A 17,522-nucleotide genomic window follows, 5' to 3' on the forward strand; every position below is an offset into this window, starting at 1 on the left:
TCTGAATATGTTTATCAGAGTCAAAAGTTGGGGCCAAAGCGCTGATGACAGTGACGTACTGGTTATGTCTGAGCTGTAGGTGAAGTATCATAACCGTCTTTATACAACTGTGGAATTTTGGCAATGCATCCAACATCCTATACTGGAATGGGGGTTGTTGCCTTTTCTAGTAGAAGCAGCAGCTTCCTGCAGCTGTCTTCCCCAGAAGGTAGGTCAGAGGGAGCTGATGACAACTTGGTGTCTTGATAATTCTTGATACAATTGCAGGTTTACTTTTTCCAGCTTGTCCTTGAGACTATCCGAGTGTTCTAACTGTTCTATGTTTTTGAAAAGGAAGATGTGTGTCTTTCATAATGGGTGTGTGGGGAGAATTTGAATGATAAACTCTCAAAAAGCTTGCTGCTTAAAGAGGATTACTTATTCGTAAGTTCACTCTTAAACTTTAATGCCCCATGCCCCGCTCAACATTTTTAAACGCACTCACACTTGAAGAATATACAGTTAGAGAGTAGTGCACTTTTACAAATTATAAATAAGTAGTTTGATATTCATGTAATTGCCCACCTTGAACAAAACACATTGTAGGTCAGGTAAGGAAGGTCTTTTCGTTCCTGAAGTTTGTCCGGTGGATGCAATACCTGGTGTTGTGCATCAGACTTGTTTCAGGATTCCCTTAAAGAGATGGAAGACCATAACGTTAGTTCTAATTTTGCTACTAGGAGTTGGTTTTCTGTACGATGGGCTTGAAAAGGAACAGGTTTGGATGCCTTAATATATTGCCATACCCAGCTATTAAATATATAGATTTGCTACACTTTGTGCTGCTGCTAACTCTGCAGTTATGAGTGCTGCAAATAGAAATTAAAAGGGTGACCAACATGGCTGCCTTACCATGTGGCCCTTCACAGTTACCTTGAGCTTCAGTGAATTAACCACAAACGGGGTCTTTGTGTGCTGGTATTCACCCTGCGTAGAATCACCATCTTTTATTCCAAACAGGCCCGTTCAAGTTAAGAAATGTCTTCTGGATGGTCTCAGGATATGAGCATTAACACTTTGTAGCTTGGAATGTATACTTTTGCCGAGCTAATTCCAGTTCATGTTTCTAAGTCATGGGTAGAGCATTCCTCTAATTGGGCACGACAGACTTAAATGGAATGTTTTCTTTCTCTATTCACAAAGGTGATAGTCATGCAGGTGTGGTTTCCCAGCAAGGGGAATGTGTGACAGCCTGTTTAAGGTACTTTTTTAAAACTATTCCATCTGTCCTTTTGCTGTTTGGGGTCTTCAAAAGGTGTCCTGGTGAGGACTACTGAGTCAGATGCTGATGTCCAAAGACCCCTCTGTCCCAGAACAAGTATACAGCAACCTTCATTCATCTGTCACTTACGAGCAGATTATTGACTTGGGACTCCCAGGTTCATACTTATCCCCTTGCCGGTTCTCTTTCACTAGATGACTTGGCAAATGGACCCTGGTAGATGCTTGCCTTTGTTTAACATGGGGACCTCAGGATGCTGTATTTGTCCACATGATCTTATTGGGTTCATTGTCAGATTTGATGACATGTTAGACATTGATGACTGGGACCAGATTGCTGCTGCAGCCTTCTTCCATTTTTGCAGTTGGTGAGATACACAGTGCTCCTTCAACTGTTGTGCCACTGAGGACCACACCTGGCACCTTCTCCAGACATTGCTACTGTGTGTGGCCCTATCAAACACCAGATGGCATTGCTTAAGGAATTGTCAGAGTGCACATGCTTCTCTTTGTCAAGGATCTATGGAGGACTTGTGCAAATGTCTTGACTCCAAGGCACTATTTACTCAAACCTAGTAAAAGAAATATTTACAGCTTTAGCTTTATTTACAGTTATCTTTTCAAGAGCTTTGTAAGAATTGTTAACCCTTTTTGCAACTTGGGCTGGTTTCAATATGATTTCTAAACCAATGGTTTGCCAGTGAAGCTGCCTTTTTTGTCATATCAAAACGTTTGCTAATTGAACTTGCTGTTTCTACATCATGAAGTTCGTAGGTTTACACGTACAGAAACATGTCCTTATTCGTTTGCATAGATAAAACTCAAGTAATAATGAAATGGTTAATCACAGAAACATCAATGATAAGCAAATAAACACCAGCTAACTTTCCCACGACCCCCAGAATAACAAAGATTTGTGTTTTATGATTTAGATGCTTTGTCAGGTTTCAGTTTTTAGACATGGGAAAAATTTTCTTGTTTATTAGGAAAAGAAATGGCAGGGGGAAAAAACAATTTTAAGAAGTCACCAAAGTAGAGTGGATGCTGTGTTTAGCAGCCTGAATAAAAAACTAGGCTGCATTCAGGCACTGACAAGTATGTGGTTAGAAATAGACATGCCATTTTAATCAGGTGCATAGCCTGTGTTTGTGAAAACCAATCACAGAAAAGGATACAGGAGATTGGTGATAACATTTCCATATGTGCACGGGCACGAATTTGTAATCCTGATCGTCTTGATTCCATTGCTGGAATAGCTTGGAGCTGGTAAGGACATTTAGAACTCTTCACATTGAAGACAAGCACCCTGGCTAATGGTGGAATTTAGAACAAAGTGTAACAACGTTCTCAGGAATATACATTACTTTTTGTGATCTTTTTAAAAGATTTGCATTATTGGAGTTTGATAATTGACAAGACAACCGAACGACGCAAATGGACACGTCAGGGTGGTAGAACTGAATTGGTGTTTAACCAATGCTGAGACTTGGTTGATGAATATGAGCCTGATTGTATTAGTTTTATAATTTGCTTACAGAAATTTATACTGTGGTCACCATAGTAAGGTACATTACATCAATGTGCTGACTTAGTGATAAGCTTTACCATTTATCTGAGAGTACGGTGCTATTCTACAGAAAGAGAAATTTGGAAAGCTACCCAATCCTCTTGCCATTCTAGGAGTTCCAGGTTGTTAAATTTCACAATATCAAGAGAAATGATTTTGAAGAGAGAGCTGCTTGCTTAGCCACCTCAACTCCTGCCTTAATCATCCTTCCAGCACTGATCTATTTTAATATCTGATTAGACAGTCAGATAGTTCTCTCAAAATCTACTCAAAAAAGGGCTGGTTTGAGACTTCCATTTGTGCAATTCTTTTTTCTAGTTAATGAGATGGAGCTGCTCCAGAGTTCTGATTTAATATATCATGTCTAATCATTAACTCATGAAAACATGCCAAGTTCCACCTTTACTGGATGTGGATGACTAATGGGGGAAAATTGGTGACTGATCATTTGAATTATGCTTTGGAGATCTTGGAGAGAAACAGAATGCCAGATGTTAAATCATAGCGATGGACATAGATTTTCTAATTCCATAGCTTACCATAACTGGGCTTGTTAGTAATTTTGTAATCACCTTTTCTGTTGGTTTCATCCTCCATAACTATGAAGTCTTACATTCTGTAGTAAAATAATGTGCCACTTGTGGTCAGCTTAATGTCACTTTGATTTGAAATATTTTTCTCTCTTCAATAATGGAAAGAATTGAAAGTTATAAGAACATTAAGCACAAACCTAGAAAAGAGTCATTAGGGTCTTTCCACAGGCTTCATACAATCTCCCCTTTCATTAGATCCTTTAGGCCTCTGTTTAATCTTTGTGAGGGTGATGTTCTGCATTAATGCTCCCTAATTTCCAAAGGAACATCACTTTGACTGTCATCACTTCCCCAACAACGTAAATGGTTCTCTAATTTTGCCTAATCGATTAGGTGATTTACAACCTGAGCAAGGTTGTAAATCACCTAATCTCCCAGCAGTGTTCCAATGTCAGGTCCATATCAGCAGGAACCTGCTTCTTGCCTTCATCTCTCAAAACCCCCAGACATCCATTGTATTCCGTTAACTTTTTTAATTCTTTCATAAGATGTGGGTGATTTATTGCTCGCCCTGAACTTTTCCTTGAGGGGGGCAGTGAGCTTCCTCTTTCAGCTGCTGCAGTCCAATTGTTGTAAGAACAGACACAGTGGTGTTAGAAAGAGAGTTCAAGGATTTTGATCCAGCGACGGTGAAGGTTCTAAGTCAGGAGGGTGTGTGGCCTGGAGAGGAACTTGCTTGTGATGGTGTTCCCATGCATCTGCTGCTCTTGTCCTTCTAGGTGTTAGAGCCTGTGGGATTGGAAGGAGCTGTTGAAGGAAACTTGATGAGTTGTTGCAGTGTATCCTTAAAGTGTACTGCCACAGTGTGTTGGTGTTGGAAGGAGTGGATATTTAAGTGGTGGATAGGTTCTGATCAAGTGAGTGGCTCTGTACTGGGTGGTGTCAGACTTCTTGAGTAATTCTAGAGCTGTACTCATTCAGCAAGTGGATGGTATTCCATCAGACTCCTGATTTGTGCCTTATAGATGGTGTCTTGCTTTATACGGACGCTCTCCGTTTTAATGCCTGAGGAGTTGTGAATGGTGCCAAACATTGTGCAATCATCAGCAAACATCCCACTTCTGACTTTATTGTGGAGGGAAGGTCATTGTTGAATGTTGTTGGGTCTTGGATACTATCCTGAGGAACTCTTGCAGCCGTGTCCTGGGACTGAGATGATTGACCTCCAACAACTGCAACCATCTTCCTTTGCGCTAAGTGTGACTCCAACCAGTGGAGAATTTTCCCCCTGATTTCCACTGACTCCAGTTTTGTTAAGACTCCTTGATGCTACATAGAAAAAAAATTACAGTACAGGAACAGGCCCTTCAGCCCTCCAAACCTGCACTGACCATGCTGCACGACTTAGCTGAAACCACCTACCCTTCTGAGGACCATATCCCTCTATTCCCATCTGATTCCTGTACTTGTCAAGATGCTCCTTAAAAGCCACTACAGTATTCGCTTCCTCTACCTCCCCTGGCAGCAAGTTCCAGGCACCCACCACCCTTTGTGTAAAAAAAAAAGTCTGCCCCTCATAATCTTGTAGACTTCTATCAGACCATCTCTCAAACTCCATTGTTCCAATGAGAACAAAAACTAAGATTCTCCAACCTCTCCTCTAGCTAATGTCCTCCATACCAGGCAACATCCTGGTAAATTTTTGCTGTATCCTCTCCAAAGCCTCCACATCCTTCTGGTAGTGTGGCGACCAGAATTGAACACTATATTCCAAGTGAAGCCTAACTAAGGTTCTATAAAGCTGCAATATGACTTGCCTGTTTTTAAACTCAGTGCCCTGGCTGATGAAGGTAAGCATGCCATATGCCTCCTTGACTACCTTCTCCACCTGCATTACCACTTTTAGTGACCTGTGTACCTCTACACCTAGATCCCTCTGCCTATCAATACACTTAAGGGTTCTGCCAGTTGCTGTATAATTCTTGTCTGTATTAGGCCTTCCAGAATGCATTTTCTCTCATTTGTCTAGATTAAACTCCATCTGCCATCCCTCTGCCCAAGTCTCCAACTGGATCTAAATCCTGCTGTATCTTCTGATGGTCCTCATCGCTATCCGGAAATCCACCAACTTTTGTGTCGTTCGCAAACTTACTAATCAAACCAGTTACGTTTTCCTCCACATCATATATACATCAAAGGTCCCAGCACTGATCCCTGAGGAACGCCACTTATCACAGCCCTCCATTCAGAAACGCGCCCTTCCATTGCTACCCTCTGTCTTTTGAGCCAGTTTTGTATCCCTCTTGCCAGCTCACCTCTGATCCCATGTGACTTCACCTTCTTCACCAGTGTGCCGTGAGGGACCTTGTCAAAGGCCTTACTGAAGTCCACGTAGACAACTGCCTTACCCTCATCAATCATCTTCATCACTTCCTCGAAAAACTTGATCAAATTAATGAGCCACAGCCTCCTCCTCACTAATATGTCCACTTAATTCCAAGTGGGAATAAATCTAGTCTCAAAGAATCCTCTCCAATAATTTCCCCACCACTGATGTAAGGTTTGCTGGCCTGTAATTACCTGGATTATTCTTGCTATCCTTCTTAAAGGAACAACGTTGCTATTCTCCAATCCTCTGGGACCTCCCCTGTAGCCAGTGAGGATACAAAGATTTTTTTCAAGACCCCAGCAATTTCTTCCCTTCCCCTCAGATATGGGACCTGTATATCTTTTAGTTGTTTGGTCAAATATTGCATCGATGTCATAGCCAGTCACTCTCTCCTTGCCTTTTATCTATGCTTGTCCCAGGGCTATAATGGGGTCAGGAGCTGAGTGCAATTAGTGGAACTTAAATGAACCTCAGTGAGCAGGTTACTGTTGAGTCAACGTTGCTTGATAATACTATTGATGACAGCTTCCATCACCATGCTGATGATTGAATAGATTGAAGGGTTGGGAATTGACTGGGTTGGATTTGTTGTGCTTTTTGTGGACACCCCCACCCCCAGGATGTTCAGGTTTTGAGTAGCTAGATCTGTTTGAAATATATCCCATGTAGCACAGTGGTAGTGCCATAATGTAAAGGCAGGTCTTTATCTCCCAGGAACTGTATACTGGTCATTCATACCAATTCTGTAATCAACAGATGCAGATGGTGAACCTGAGGTCAAGGAAGTTTTTCTCTCGTTTGTGTTCTCACCACCTGCTGCAGACCCATTCTAACAGCTGTGCCCTTTAGGACTCAGTAGTGGTGCTGTTTAGCTGCATTGAAGTCCTCCACCGAAAGTACATTATTTGTCCTTGCCACCCTGTGTTCTTTAAAGTGGTACTTGATATAGAGGAGTACCTATACATCAGCAGGGGGTTTCCTTGTCCACGTTTGACTTAATGCCACAAGACTTCATGGGGTCCGGAGTCTATGTTGAGGAATCCTAGGGCATTTCTCTTGCAACTGTTTACCACTGTTACCATCTGTGCTGAGCCTGTTCTGCTTGTGGTTCAGGATATACTGAGGGGTAGTGATGGTGGCGTTTGGGACATTGTAAAAAATTATTTGGTGAGTATGACTGTCAGACTGCTACTTGAATCGTCTGTAGGATAGCGGTGCCAATTTTGGCTCATGACCCCAAATCTTATTGAGGAGGACTTTGCAGGATCAATAGTTATTGACCTCAGCACCAGAAACAATGTAGTCCATCTAGTTTGTGGGTTTGGAGTCGCATGTAGGTCAGAACAGATAAGGATGACACATTTCCTTCCTTAGAGGATTTGGGTGAACCATGGGTTTTTTTAACCATGAAATCATTGCCATATGTTGTTAATACAGTAAGAAGTCTGACAACATCATGTTTAACTCCAACCGATTTATTTGATAGTAAACTTGCAAGCCATCAGACTTCTTACTGTGTTTACCCCAGTCCAATGCTGGCATCTCCACATCACCACTTCATGGTTAATTGCAGTTTGATTTATGCGATTTAAATTCCAGTGATGGGTTGGATTTGAAGCTCTGTTTCCAGAGCTTCAGCTTGGTGGTCCAGTGACATTACCACTATACCAGTGCCTTGTCGATATTTCCATGTGTAGCCAGGCTCATGTTTTAGTTTTGAACCATGTGGCTGATCTGTTTACAGCGATTATTACACAAGGAGACACAATGGGATGTGAACTAGTGGTCAGTAGGGTGACAGGTTCCAGATGTTATTGAGGGCGTTTTGAATAGTGATAAATTCAGGTGTGGATTCAAAGATTATGATGGAAATCTGCCATTCTATTATAACAAATTATTGCCTATGTGAGAATTTCTTCCTCAATTATCTTTTGAAGTAATTACTTCTTGTCAATTGTCAAAGGAATGGTAGAATTGTTCACGAGGGCTTTCTTAACACAAATTGAATTCAAATGAATGAGATTGAATTGATGATCCCCCAGTAGCAGGCTGGGATTTTTCAGTTCCTGCCCTGTCCCCAGCCCCTTACAAAATTACCCAATTAGAACATATCAAATAATTCAAGTTAATTAAACCCAATAATGGAGGGATCCAGCTGCAATTTTTAATGGACCAAAACTGAACAAAAGACACAGTTTGGAGCAGAAAGCCAACATGTGTGAATGGCTCGTAGCCAAAGCAGTGAATATGCCTAGTTTCCGAAAATGTTTTCATTACATTCATGCAGTTTGGGGAAAAAGCTGTGCCTCTGTCTGATGATATGGTGAAATTGTTTTGTGGAGTGCAGACGAATTCCAGTGCTTCAAAGATTCTATATTTACAATGCTAAGAGAAGAACAGAGAGAAAGGGGCCTTTTCTCATTTGAACATTAACTTCATTGTTTGTGCTCAATCAACATTCAGCTGTATTGTGCCAGTGAAGTAGGATTATACCCAATACAGGCAGCTTTAATAAATCAGGAATTTTGAAACCGATTGCCAAAGCACAACTTTTTGAGAAATAGTATATTTTGAACTATGTTTACCTCTATTTCCCTTGTGCGTTCCAACTTGTATGACATTTTATGATGCTACCAGACTGAATTTGGACAAGGAACCTACTTCTAATTTGTATGTTGTGGTAGTAAATTGATGGGTAATAAAGTGGACTGGCCCATTATATGTAAAAAAAAAACGCTGTTAAAGTTAATTCAGATTTTCAAAAACCTGTATGTGATATGGTTTACTAAATAAGTTGTACTGTTGTGGAGAATCTGAGAGCACAGAACACAGTAAGATTTTTGGGGTTTTTTTTTTGCTGTATCGACCAGTATGTACTACATTCATTGAGTGGCCAATGTATATTCTGGCATTCTGAACAGTGTCTGAGGATCTTCAGTCCAGAAGGTCAATACTACTTGTAGAGATAGAGGAGAACACTCCAACTTGAGCCAGTCAGAAATTTGTATATTTCAGTTTTCTATTTGTGCAGTAGGGAATCTCTCCAAACCCCCTCAAAGCACAATAGGTGGCATAGTGGTTAGCACTACTGCCTCACACCACCAGGGACCTGTGTTCAATTCTGGCCTGAGGAGTTTGCATATTCTCCCCATGTCTGCATGGGTTTCCTCCCACAATCCAAAGATGTGCAGGTTAGGTGGACATGCAAAATTGCCCCTTAGTATCAGAGGGGTTAGCAGAGTAAATATGTGGGGTTACAGGGATAGGCTTGAATGGGATTGTTGTCAGTGTGGGCTCGATGGGCTGAATGGCCGCCTGCTGTGGAGGAATTCTATAATTCTGTATGATGGTGCTCAGCTGAATATGTTTCAGTAATTTATTATTGATTATTACTGAAATGCATGTGAAAGTGGGTATGATGTTTTCAAAATTTCCTGAATTGTATCTGCAGTTCTCCCTGTTCATCCTGCATCACTGGGTGTCAGCAAACAAGCTACTTTACTCCCCATTCCACCCACTTCATTTGCTTACGGGCATTTGAAAGTCAAATTTATTCAACTTCACAATCTTTCTTTGTAGGGGACTGAAATTAGACTTTAGAATTCCTCCTGATAAATGCAAAAATCTAAACACTTCATTTATTGATATCACCATGTCTGCCTGTCCTTGCGTTGCATATTCCCGTAAAATGTTTTGCGGTAGATAAAGCAAAAATACCAAAACTATACTATACTGACTTGTATTTGAAATATCTTGAGAAACATTGTGGATTTGTTACATAGAATGCTGGTTTGCTCCTTTGCTTTAGTGACAGAATGTGAGAATCATTTTAATTTTTTATTATCTACTGGCTTTCACTTTTCACTCCTGTAAGTATTAGCTTCTTGTTGTAGAGTTCCATCAATGATATCTGCACATCTGGTTATGATGATGAGTGTTGAATGTTGGTTGTCTGTTCAGTTGTTATTCCGCTGAATCATAAAGGCCAGGACGGTCATTCAGTTGGTGCAGTGGGAGGGTCCGGCGCTTGGTCGCTGCTCTGGGAGACTCTGACATTTGGTCAGTGCTCTGAGGGTGTCCGACATTTGGTCAGTGCTCTGGGAGGGTCTGGCGCTCGCTCAATACCCAGTCATGAATTAGATTTTTAGTAGGTCCAAGAGAAGAATAGGTCACAATTCTAACTTCTTTAAATGATGGGTGGCAGGGGGGGCACAAATGAGTAAATGTAGAATATTATTTGCTTAGCGATGAAGGACCATTGATTTAGATTGGGGAACCCAGAGGTTCAGGGAAATTTTTAAGTAGATGGTTGTTGGAGCTGGGAATGTTTTGCACCTTTTGAGCGGAGAACGATGCAATGCTATGGCAAGAGGTTAGCTCCGTGGGATTCGTTTTGGATTGTTCTGCCAGAATTGCTTGTGAAGAAACAATGGCTACAGTGGCTTCTTTCTGAGCTGTTGTTGGTTTTGTTGTCATGGACTGTGGTATGCTGGTTTTTAGTGCAAAGTGATTTGGGGAGATTGATTATTTTTCTTGATGTCACTTTGAGATGCCAGTGTTTGAAATATCCTGCAATAACAGTCACCCCACTTATAATACCACGTTCTGGGATTGGGCATGTGACACACATTGCATTAGAATAGAATCCCTACAATACGGAAGGAGATCATTCGTCCCATCGAGTCTGCACCGACCATACTCCCTCCCAGGCCCAACCCGCTTAATCCATGTATTTACCCTGCTAATCCCCCTGACATTAAGGGGCAATTTGCCATGATCAATCCACCTAAGCTGCACACCTTTGGATTGTTGGAGAACCCGCAGACGCAGGGAGAATGTGCAAACTCCACACAGGCAGAGACTGAAGCCGGGAATCAAACCTGGGTCCCTGGCGTTGAGACAGCAGCGCTAACCGGTGTGCTATTTTGCTGCCCCTTCAGATTTAAAAAGAGAACTTGAGCCTGGTAGAATGGCTGCTTGTAAGTTGGAGAGTGGAGTTTTTCCTTTTTGGAATGTGTTTTGATACTTTCTTAAACTTTGAAGCTGCAGAGTTCTCTGGGTGACTAGCCAAGTATAAACAAAGGTCTTTTTTATCCCTCAACCAGGAAAGAGTGCTCTGCCGAAGTCTGTATTTGGGTTGCAATGTGACTGATTTTTTGCAACATATTTATGTGAATGCCATGTTATTGTGGAACTATAAATTGAAAAAAAAAATTCCCCTTCCGCACAGTTAGTCATTGACCCTATTCCAGCCAATTGATCTTGTGGATGTATTAGGGCAGGGCTGACTCAAATCAATTTTTCATCTGCGTACGCTCATCCCTGACCTTTCAGTTTGCTGCTTTGGTTGAGATACATTTGCTGATGCCTGTGTGGTGTGTTTACCCTTTGATGAATTGCAGAGGTCAAAACTCATTCTAGCACACGAGCGCTATAAAGCTGGGTGTTACAAAATGAAATAAACCTTTTCTGATTCACCGTTAAATTGATGATCATCAGATCAAGAAAAGCAGCATATCTGGTTTTTATGAATTGTTTTTCTTTTTAGCTATTGAAAGCTGTCAACAGGAGCTTTTTAAGCTAACGATATATAGCTGTGTCCACCAAGGTTCTCTTAAACTGTTGTGGTATTTGATAGCTGGAAATATCTCCATTCTTTCTTCTCCTTTAGGTGTGTTGTAATATATCATAAAATTAACATTAACGGTTTTGTATATAGCATTTTGGCAGATCTGTTGGAAACATTTTATATGTTTGCGTGTGAAATCTAGCACGAGGGGGCATGGCTTTAAATTAAGGGGTAGTAGTTATAGGACAGATGTCAGGGGTAGGTTCTTTACCCAGAGGGTGGTGAGGGATTGGAATGCCCTGCCTGCTGCAGTTGTAAATGCGCCTAGTTTGGGGGCGTTTAAGAGATCCGTGGATAGGTTTATGGACGAGAAGGGATTGGTTTAGGTTAGTGGGTCATTGTTTTGTAACTGGTCGGCGCAACATCGTGGGCCGAAAGGCCTGTTCTGCGCTGTTATGTTCTATGTGAAGTAAGCCAGTACTGGCTGTCCATTTGCTCATGAACTACACTGATAGCTGTGACCAGAATAAGCAGTAGCTCGTTTTTAATGCTGGCTGAGGAGGAATAGAATAGAATCCCAACAGTACTGAACAGGCCATTCAGCCCATCATGTCTGCGCTGATCATCTGACAGAGTAATTTACCTTGGCCTCCTTCCCAGTGATCCCAAACACTTCCCATGGCAATCCAATTAACTTGCATATCTTTGGACACTAAGGGGTGATTTGGTACAGCCAATTTACCTAGTCTGAACGTTTTTGGAGTGTGGGAGGAAACACATGCAGACACAAGGAAAATGTGCAAACTCCGCACAGTCACCCAAACTGGAATTGAACCTGGGTCCCTGTGAGGCAGCAGTTCTAATCACTGTGCCACCGTGCCATGGAATTTTGATCAGGGGCCCAACAAAATGCCCTGTTTTTCAAGTACATCTTTACCATTGTCCTCCTGAAATGAGAAATACGGCTCGTATTTAATGTCTCATCTGAATGATGGTAGTTCATGAAAATGTTACGTTACAGCACAGAAATATGTTGTTGAGCTCATCAGATATGTATGGGGTATTGCTCTCTGCTTGCTCCCATGCCCTCTAATATTCATCTGTTGAAAGCAGATTCCAGGTTTCATTCTGGAAGGTTTATAGGGCTCAGTTTCAACATAAAATGTGGGCTTCTTTCCTGAAAACTACTGCTTTGTACTAAGATTGATTTTTTTTTTTAAATTCCCCCCCCCCTCTCCCCCCCCCCCCCACCCACCCAAATTGTTTTTAATGATGTGAGTTTGTGTCTTCTATAGCTGTCTCACCTTGGATACAACCTCTGTTTTAATCTTGTCTTAGGTCTTCACAGTTTTGAAACCAGTATCAGATAATGATATAACCTTTGTGGCTCTAGCCCGAACAGCTTAATTAATAATACAACACTACCTCAATGCTACACCGGAATGCCTGCCCAGATCATGCACATCTTTTGTTTTGATTAGTTTACCTTGATGTAAAATACTTCAAGGTTGACAAGTAGAGGATTATTGGAATACCTTTCTTTGCTATTATGCAGTAATCCATTGAAGGTAAACACTTAGTGTTGCAACAGGTGGTAAGTTTCCCCTGTTAACATGAACATTCCTTATGATACTTAGTTGCAATGAGATTGGAAATTCAATATTGATTATTCTACAGTGCACTCAGAAACTAAGAAAACTGTCATTGATTTGGCTAATATTTTATGTGGTTAATCTCTTAATTAGAAGTGAAAGGGAGTGAGGAATTTAGTTGACTTGAGTTTGAGCTTCTATGAAATGGAATCGGAAGTTGTACGGTATTTTGTGCTTTCTTTGGAACCATTTTGTGCTTTAAATAAGTGATAGTATTGTGTTCTATTGCTGGCTTATGTCTTTATCTTTGCGAGCATAATATAACCCAACTCTCTTGTTGCTGTGGTGATCTAGGTTAGTTAACAGTCAGCTAGAATGTTAAAAGTAACTGGAATGATTTTGAAATGTATTTCCCTGGGGTTAGGTAGTTTAGTGTATTCTAAATTATCTTTCCACTCTGGAAACTGGGTTTGAATGTAGGGTGGATTGGATGACATGTTTTTCAGAATTTTGAGGGCCTTGCAATGAATTTAGACTATAAAATTTGATCAGTTGGTGGTGTCCTTGTTTCGGGGCTGAAAGTTGAGGGGCTCAAACCTCATTTCTGGACCTGAGTGGATGATTTATGTCTCACAACACCAGGTTAAAGTCCAACAGGTTTATTTGGCAGCACAAGGTTTCGGAGCACTTGTGCTCCTTCATTAGGTGAGTGGGAGTCCTGTTCACAAACAGGACATATATAGACACAAACTTGGTTTACAAGATAACAGTTGGAATGTGAGTCTTTACAGGTAATCAAGTCTTACAGATAATCAAGTCTTAAAGGTACAGGCAGTGAGTGTAGAGAGAGGATTAAGCACAGGTTAAAGAGATCTGTACTGTCTCCAGCCAGGACAGTTAGATTTTGCAAGCCGAGGCAAGTCATGGGGCTTACAGTTGGTGTGACATGAACTCGAGCCCGGTTGAGGCTGTCCTTGTGTGCAGACAGCTATCAGTTTCTGCGCAGTCCTGGCTGGAGACAATACATACCTCTTTAACTTGTGCTTGGCCCTCTCTCCATTCACATCGTCCGTACCTTTAAGACTTGGTTACCTGTAAAGACTTGCATTCCAACAGTTACCTTGTAAATTGAGTTTGTGTCTATATATGCCCTGTCTGTGAACACAACTCCCATTCACCTGATGAAGGGGCAGTACTGCCGAATAAACTTGTTGGATTTTAACCTGGTGCCCTCCACCCCCCAAACAAAACCATACAAAAGTAACATTTCACGTTGTGTGTGCAGATTTTTCCATACTTCAAAGTAATTCATTGTTTCAGAGGTGCACTGAGGAGAAATATTACTTCTGTCACTTTCCGTGCCATTAAGCTTCTCATTGCTGAGATTAGAACCAAATCAATCCGATGTGACAAATTGCTAGCTTGGAAGCAAAAGTCAAATTCACTCTTGTAATAGGAGATCTCCTGAATTTGGGTAGCATGGCGGTTAGCACTGCTGCCTCAGTCTCAGGGACCTGGGTTTGATTCCTGGCATGGTCAGCCAAGGCTGGATTGAACCCAGGTCTCTGGTGTTGTGCAGATTCTGCACATTCTCCCCATGTCTGTGTCAGTGTCCTCTGGGTCTCCAATTTCCTCCCACGGTTCGAAAGGTGTGCTGGTTAGGTGCATTGGCCATGCTAAATGCTCCCTTAGTGTATGCAACAGGTGTCGGAGTGTGATGACAAGGGAATCTTCACAGTAACTTCATTGCAGTGTTAATGTAAGCCTACTTGTGACACTAATAAATGAACTTTAAACTTAAAGCACTGTGAAAAGTTCAGTTAACATAAGTGTAAGCTACGTGTCCACAGTGCTATATATGTAGGACTCATTCTCTTTAGAATTGATCTCCAACTTGGCCTGGGCACACCTTTTTGTTTCTTTGCTGGTTTCTCCTCTTGCTACATCTCAATTCTTTTTGATGCTGTAAGGCTAACATTTTTGTCACTTAATCTCCTACCTTTCAACCGATCATGGACCAATCTTTTGACCTGGTCCCTCCTATCCCTTGCTCACAACCTAACTTCTCTGACTTCTGATGTGAAGTCCCTGACTTGAAATGTTAGCACTCTTTCTCTCCACAGAAATGCCTGATTTGAGTATTTCCAGTGTTTTCTGATTAATTTCAGATTTCCAGGAACTCCAATATTCTGCTTTTTGATTAGTGCTATGATCTTAGTGTTTTGTCTTGGATATTTATGTCCCTGTTTTTAAAATATAATTAACTGTATGACACTTATCAATTCCATTCCTGCTTTAGAAAGTTTGTAGGGAGGAATGGTGCCAAAATCATCTCAATTTTCTCCAGGCTCATGTTGGCACTGCTGGCAAGTATGGGAAAGTGAAAGAGATGAGGTTTCCTGTAAGTGAGCTGATCATGGTCTGCCGTATTTATAGATGCCCTCAGAATCCCTTTTAGATCATCGTTCCATCAAAACTCCTTGCACAATTCAAACCATATCCAACTGTGTGTTAATTGTGAGGATGAGAGAGAGAAAAATGTAGCTCCCTCCCCAGTGGCTCAAACATCTGAATTATATATAATTGAACACCCTTGCTTAATCAGCCACACTCAGTTCTCTTGCTGTTATGTTTAATAATGCTTTGCAATTTGTTTAATATTTTTTGGGGAAAAACCTGTAAACTAATTCATTTTTAAATAAATGATACAGAGCAGTACGTTTTTAAGATGGAATTTTCAAACTTCTGTTTATAGAAAAAATCAATATTGCAATATGTTTTTAATGTTCATAATATTGAACACATTTGACTGCACAGAAGAGAGCCATTGATTTAGAATTAAAGGAGCTTTTCACAAAAGCATACGTCAAACTGTGTTTGGTGCTACGGTATATTATCAGAAGCCATTTATCTAACAGTTTCTTGCACCTTCCAGGATATCAGGTGCATCATTAGTATGTGCTGAATGTTAAAGTGTATTGGTTTATTTGTGTAAATTGTTAGTAATCTTGTTCCATTGGAAATTCATTTATTTATTGTACTTTCTAGTTGCGAGAAAGTGGAAATGGCAGAACAGGAGCCAACCGCAGAACAGCTGGCTGCCATTGCGGCTGAGAATCTGGAAGAGGAATCTGTAGTGAGCTATAAGGCACCAGCACAGAAGACGCTTCAGGAAATTGAAGAACTGGACAAAGATGACGAGAGCCTCAGGAAGTACAAGGAGCTACTGCTGGGAAACCGCACTAAAATTGTCGGTAGGTTGCAATTTTTGTGTGAGCTGCTTTTGTACCAGCTGCTTTCATTCAAGGCTTTTATTTAAGGCACACTCTACCTTGCTTTTAATCCATCATCAGATGCAACTTACTCTTCTGAGTGTATGTAACTGTTGACTGGGATCTTGGGTTCATGTCACACTCTCTGTAACCCCCATGACTTGCCTGGACTTGTAAAAGCTCACTGACTGTCCTGTCAGGAGACAATACACATCTCTTTAACCTGTGCTTAATGCTCTCTCCACTCACATCTGCACCTTTAAAACTTGATTAACTGTAAAAAATCGCATTCCAATCATTATTCAGTAAACTGAGTTTGTGTCTTTATATGCCCTGTTTGTGATTAGAGCCCCCACTCAACTGATGAAGGGGCAGCCAGTGCTCCAAAAGCTAGGGGCTTTGGCTACCAAATAAACCTGTTGGACTTCAACCTGGTGTAATGAGATTTCTTACTGTGTTTACTCCAGTCCAACGCCGGCATCGCCACATCAGGGAAGGGCAGTAAATTTGGTATAAAGTATGTAAAGATGATACATTTCAAAATAATCTCTCCCTATAGCAAAGAAAACAAAAAAAAATTACAGCATAGGAACAGGCCCTCCAAGCCTGCACCGACCATGCTGCTCGTCTTAACTAAAACCCCCTACCCTTCCAGGGACCATATCCCTCTATTTCCACCCTATTCATGTACTTGTCAAGATGCCCCTTAAAAACCACTACCGTATCGCTTCCACTAACTCCCCTGGCAATGAGTTCCAGGCACCCACTATTTTTAAAAAAAAAATCTGCCTTGTAAATCTCCTTTCAATCTTGCTCCTTAAAACTATACCCCCTAGTAATTGACTCTTCCACCCTGGGAAAAAGCTTCTGACTATCCACTCTGTCCATGCCTGTCATATCATGTAGACTTCTATCAAGTCTCCCCTCAACCTCCAAGACTCCATTGAGAACAAGCCAAATTTCTCCAACCTCTCCTCATAGCTGATGTTCTCCATACCAGGCAACGTCCTGGTAAATCTTTTCTGTAGCCTCTCCAAAGCCTCCACGTCCTTCTGGTAGTGTGGCGACCAGAATTGGTCCAGAAAGCTGCAACATGACTTGCCAATTTTTAAACGTGATACCCTGGCTGATGAAGGCAAGCATGCCATATGCCTCCTTGACTACCTTCTCCACCTGCATTGCCACTTTCAGTGACCTGTGTACCTGCACACCCAGATCCCTTTGCCTATCAATACTCTTTAGGGTTCTGTCATTTACTGTATATTTCCTATCTGTATTAGACCTTCCAAAATGCATGACCTCACATTTTGTCCAGATTAAACTCCATCTGTCATCTCTCC

The 17,522-nt window shown here is 41.3% G+C and overlaps 1 protein-coding gene across 1 annotated transcript in view; it reads left to right on the forward strand.

Moving 5' to 3' along the window:
* arhgdia (Rho GDP dissociation inhibitor (GDI) alpha) overlaps nt 1–17,522 on the forward strand; it is a 61,355-nt gene that overhangs the window by 14,088 nt on the left and 29,745 nt on the right. The window contains exon 2 of the mRNA XM_080209435.1: nt 15,959–16,164. Coding sequence (XP_080065561.1) covers nt 15,975–16,164 — 190 coding nt within the window. The 5' untranslated portion in view covers nt 15,959–15,974. The remainder of the gene's footprint in view (nt 1–15,958; nt 16,165–17,522) is intronic.

This window comes from Carcharhinus amblyrhynchos, chromosome 21, assembly GCF_965287045.1.
Source record: "Carcharhinus amblyrhynchos chromosome 21, sCarAmb.v2.hapA, whole genome shotgun sequence".
In the NCBI taxonomy this organism is placed as follows: Eukaryota; Metazoa; Chordata; class Chondrichthyes; order Carcharhiniformes; family Carcharhinidae; genus Carcharhinus; species Carcharhinus amblyrhynchos.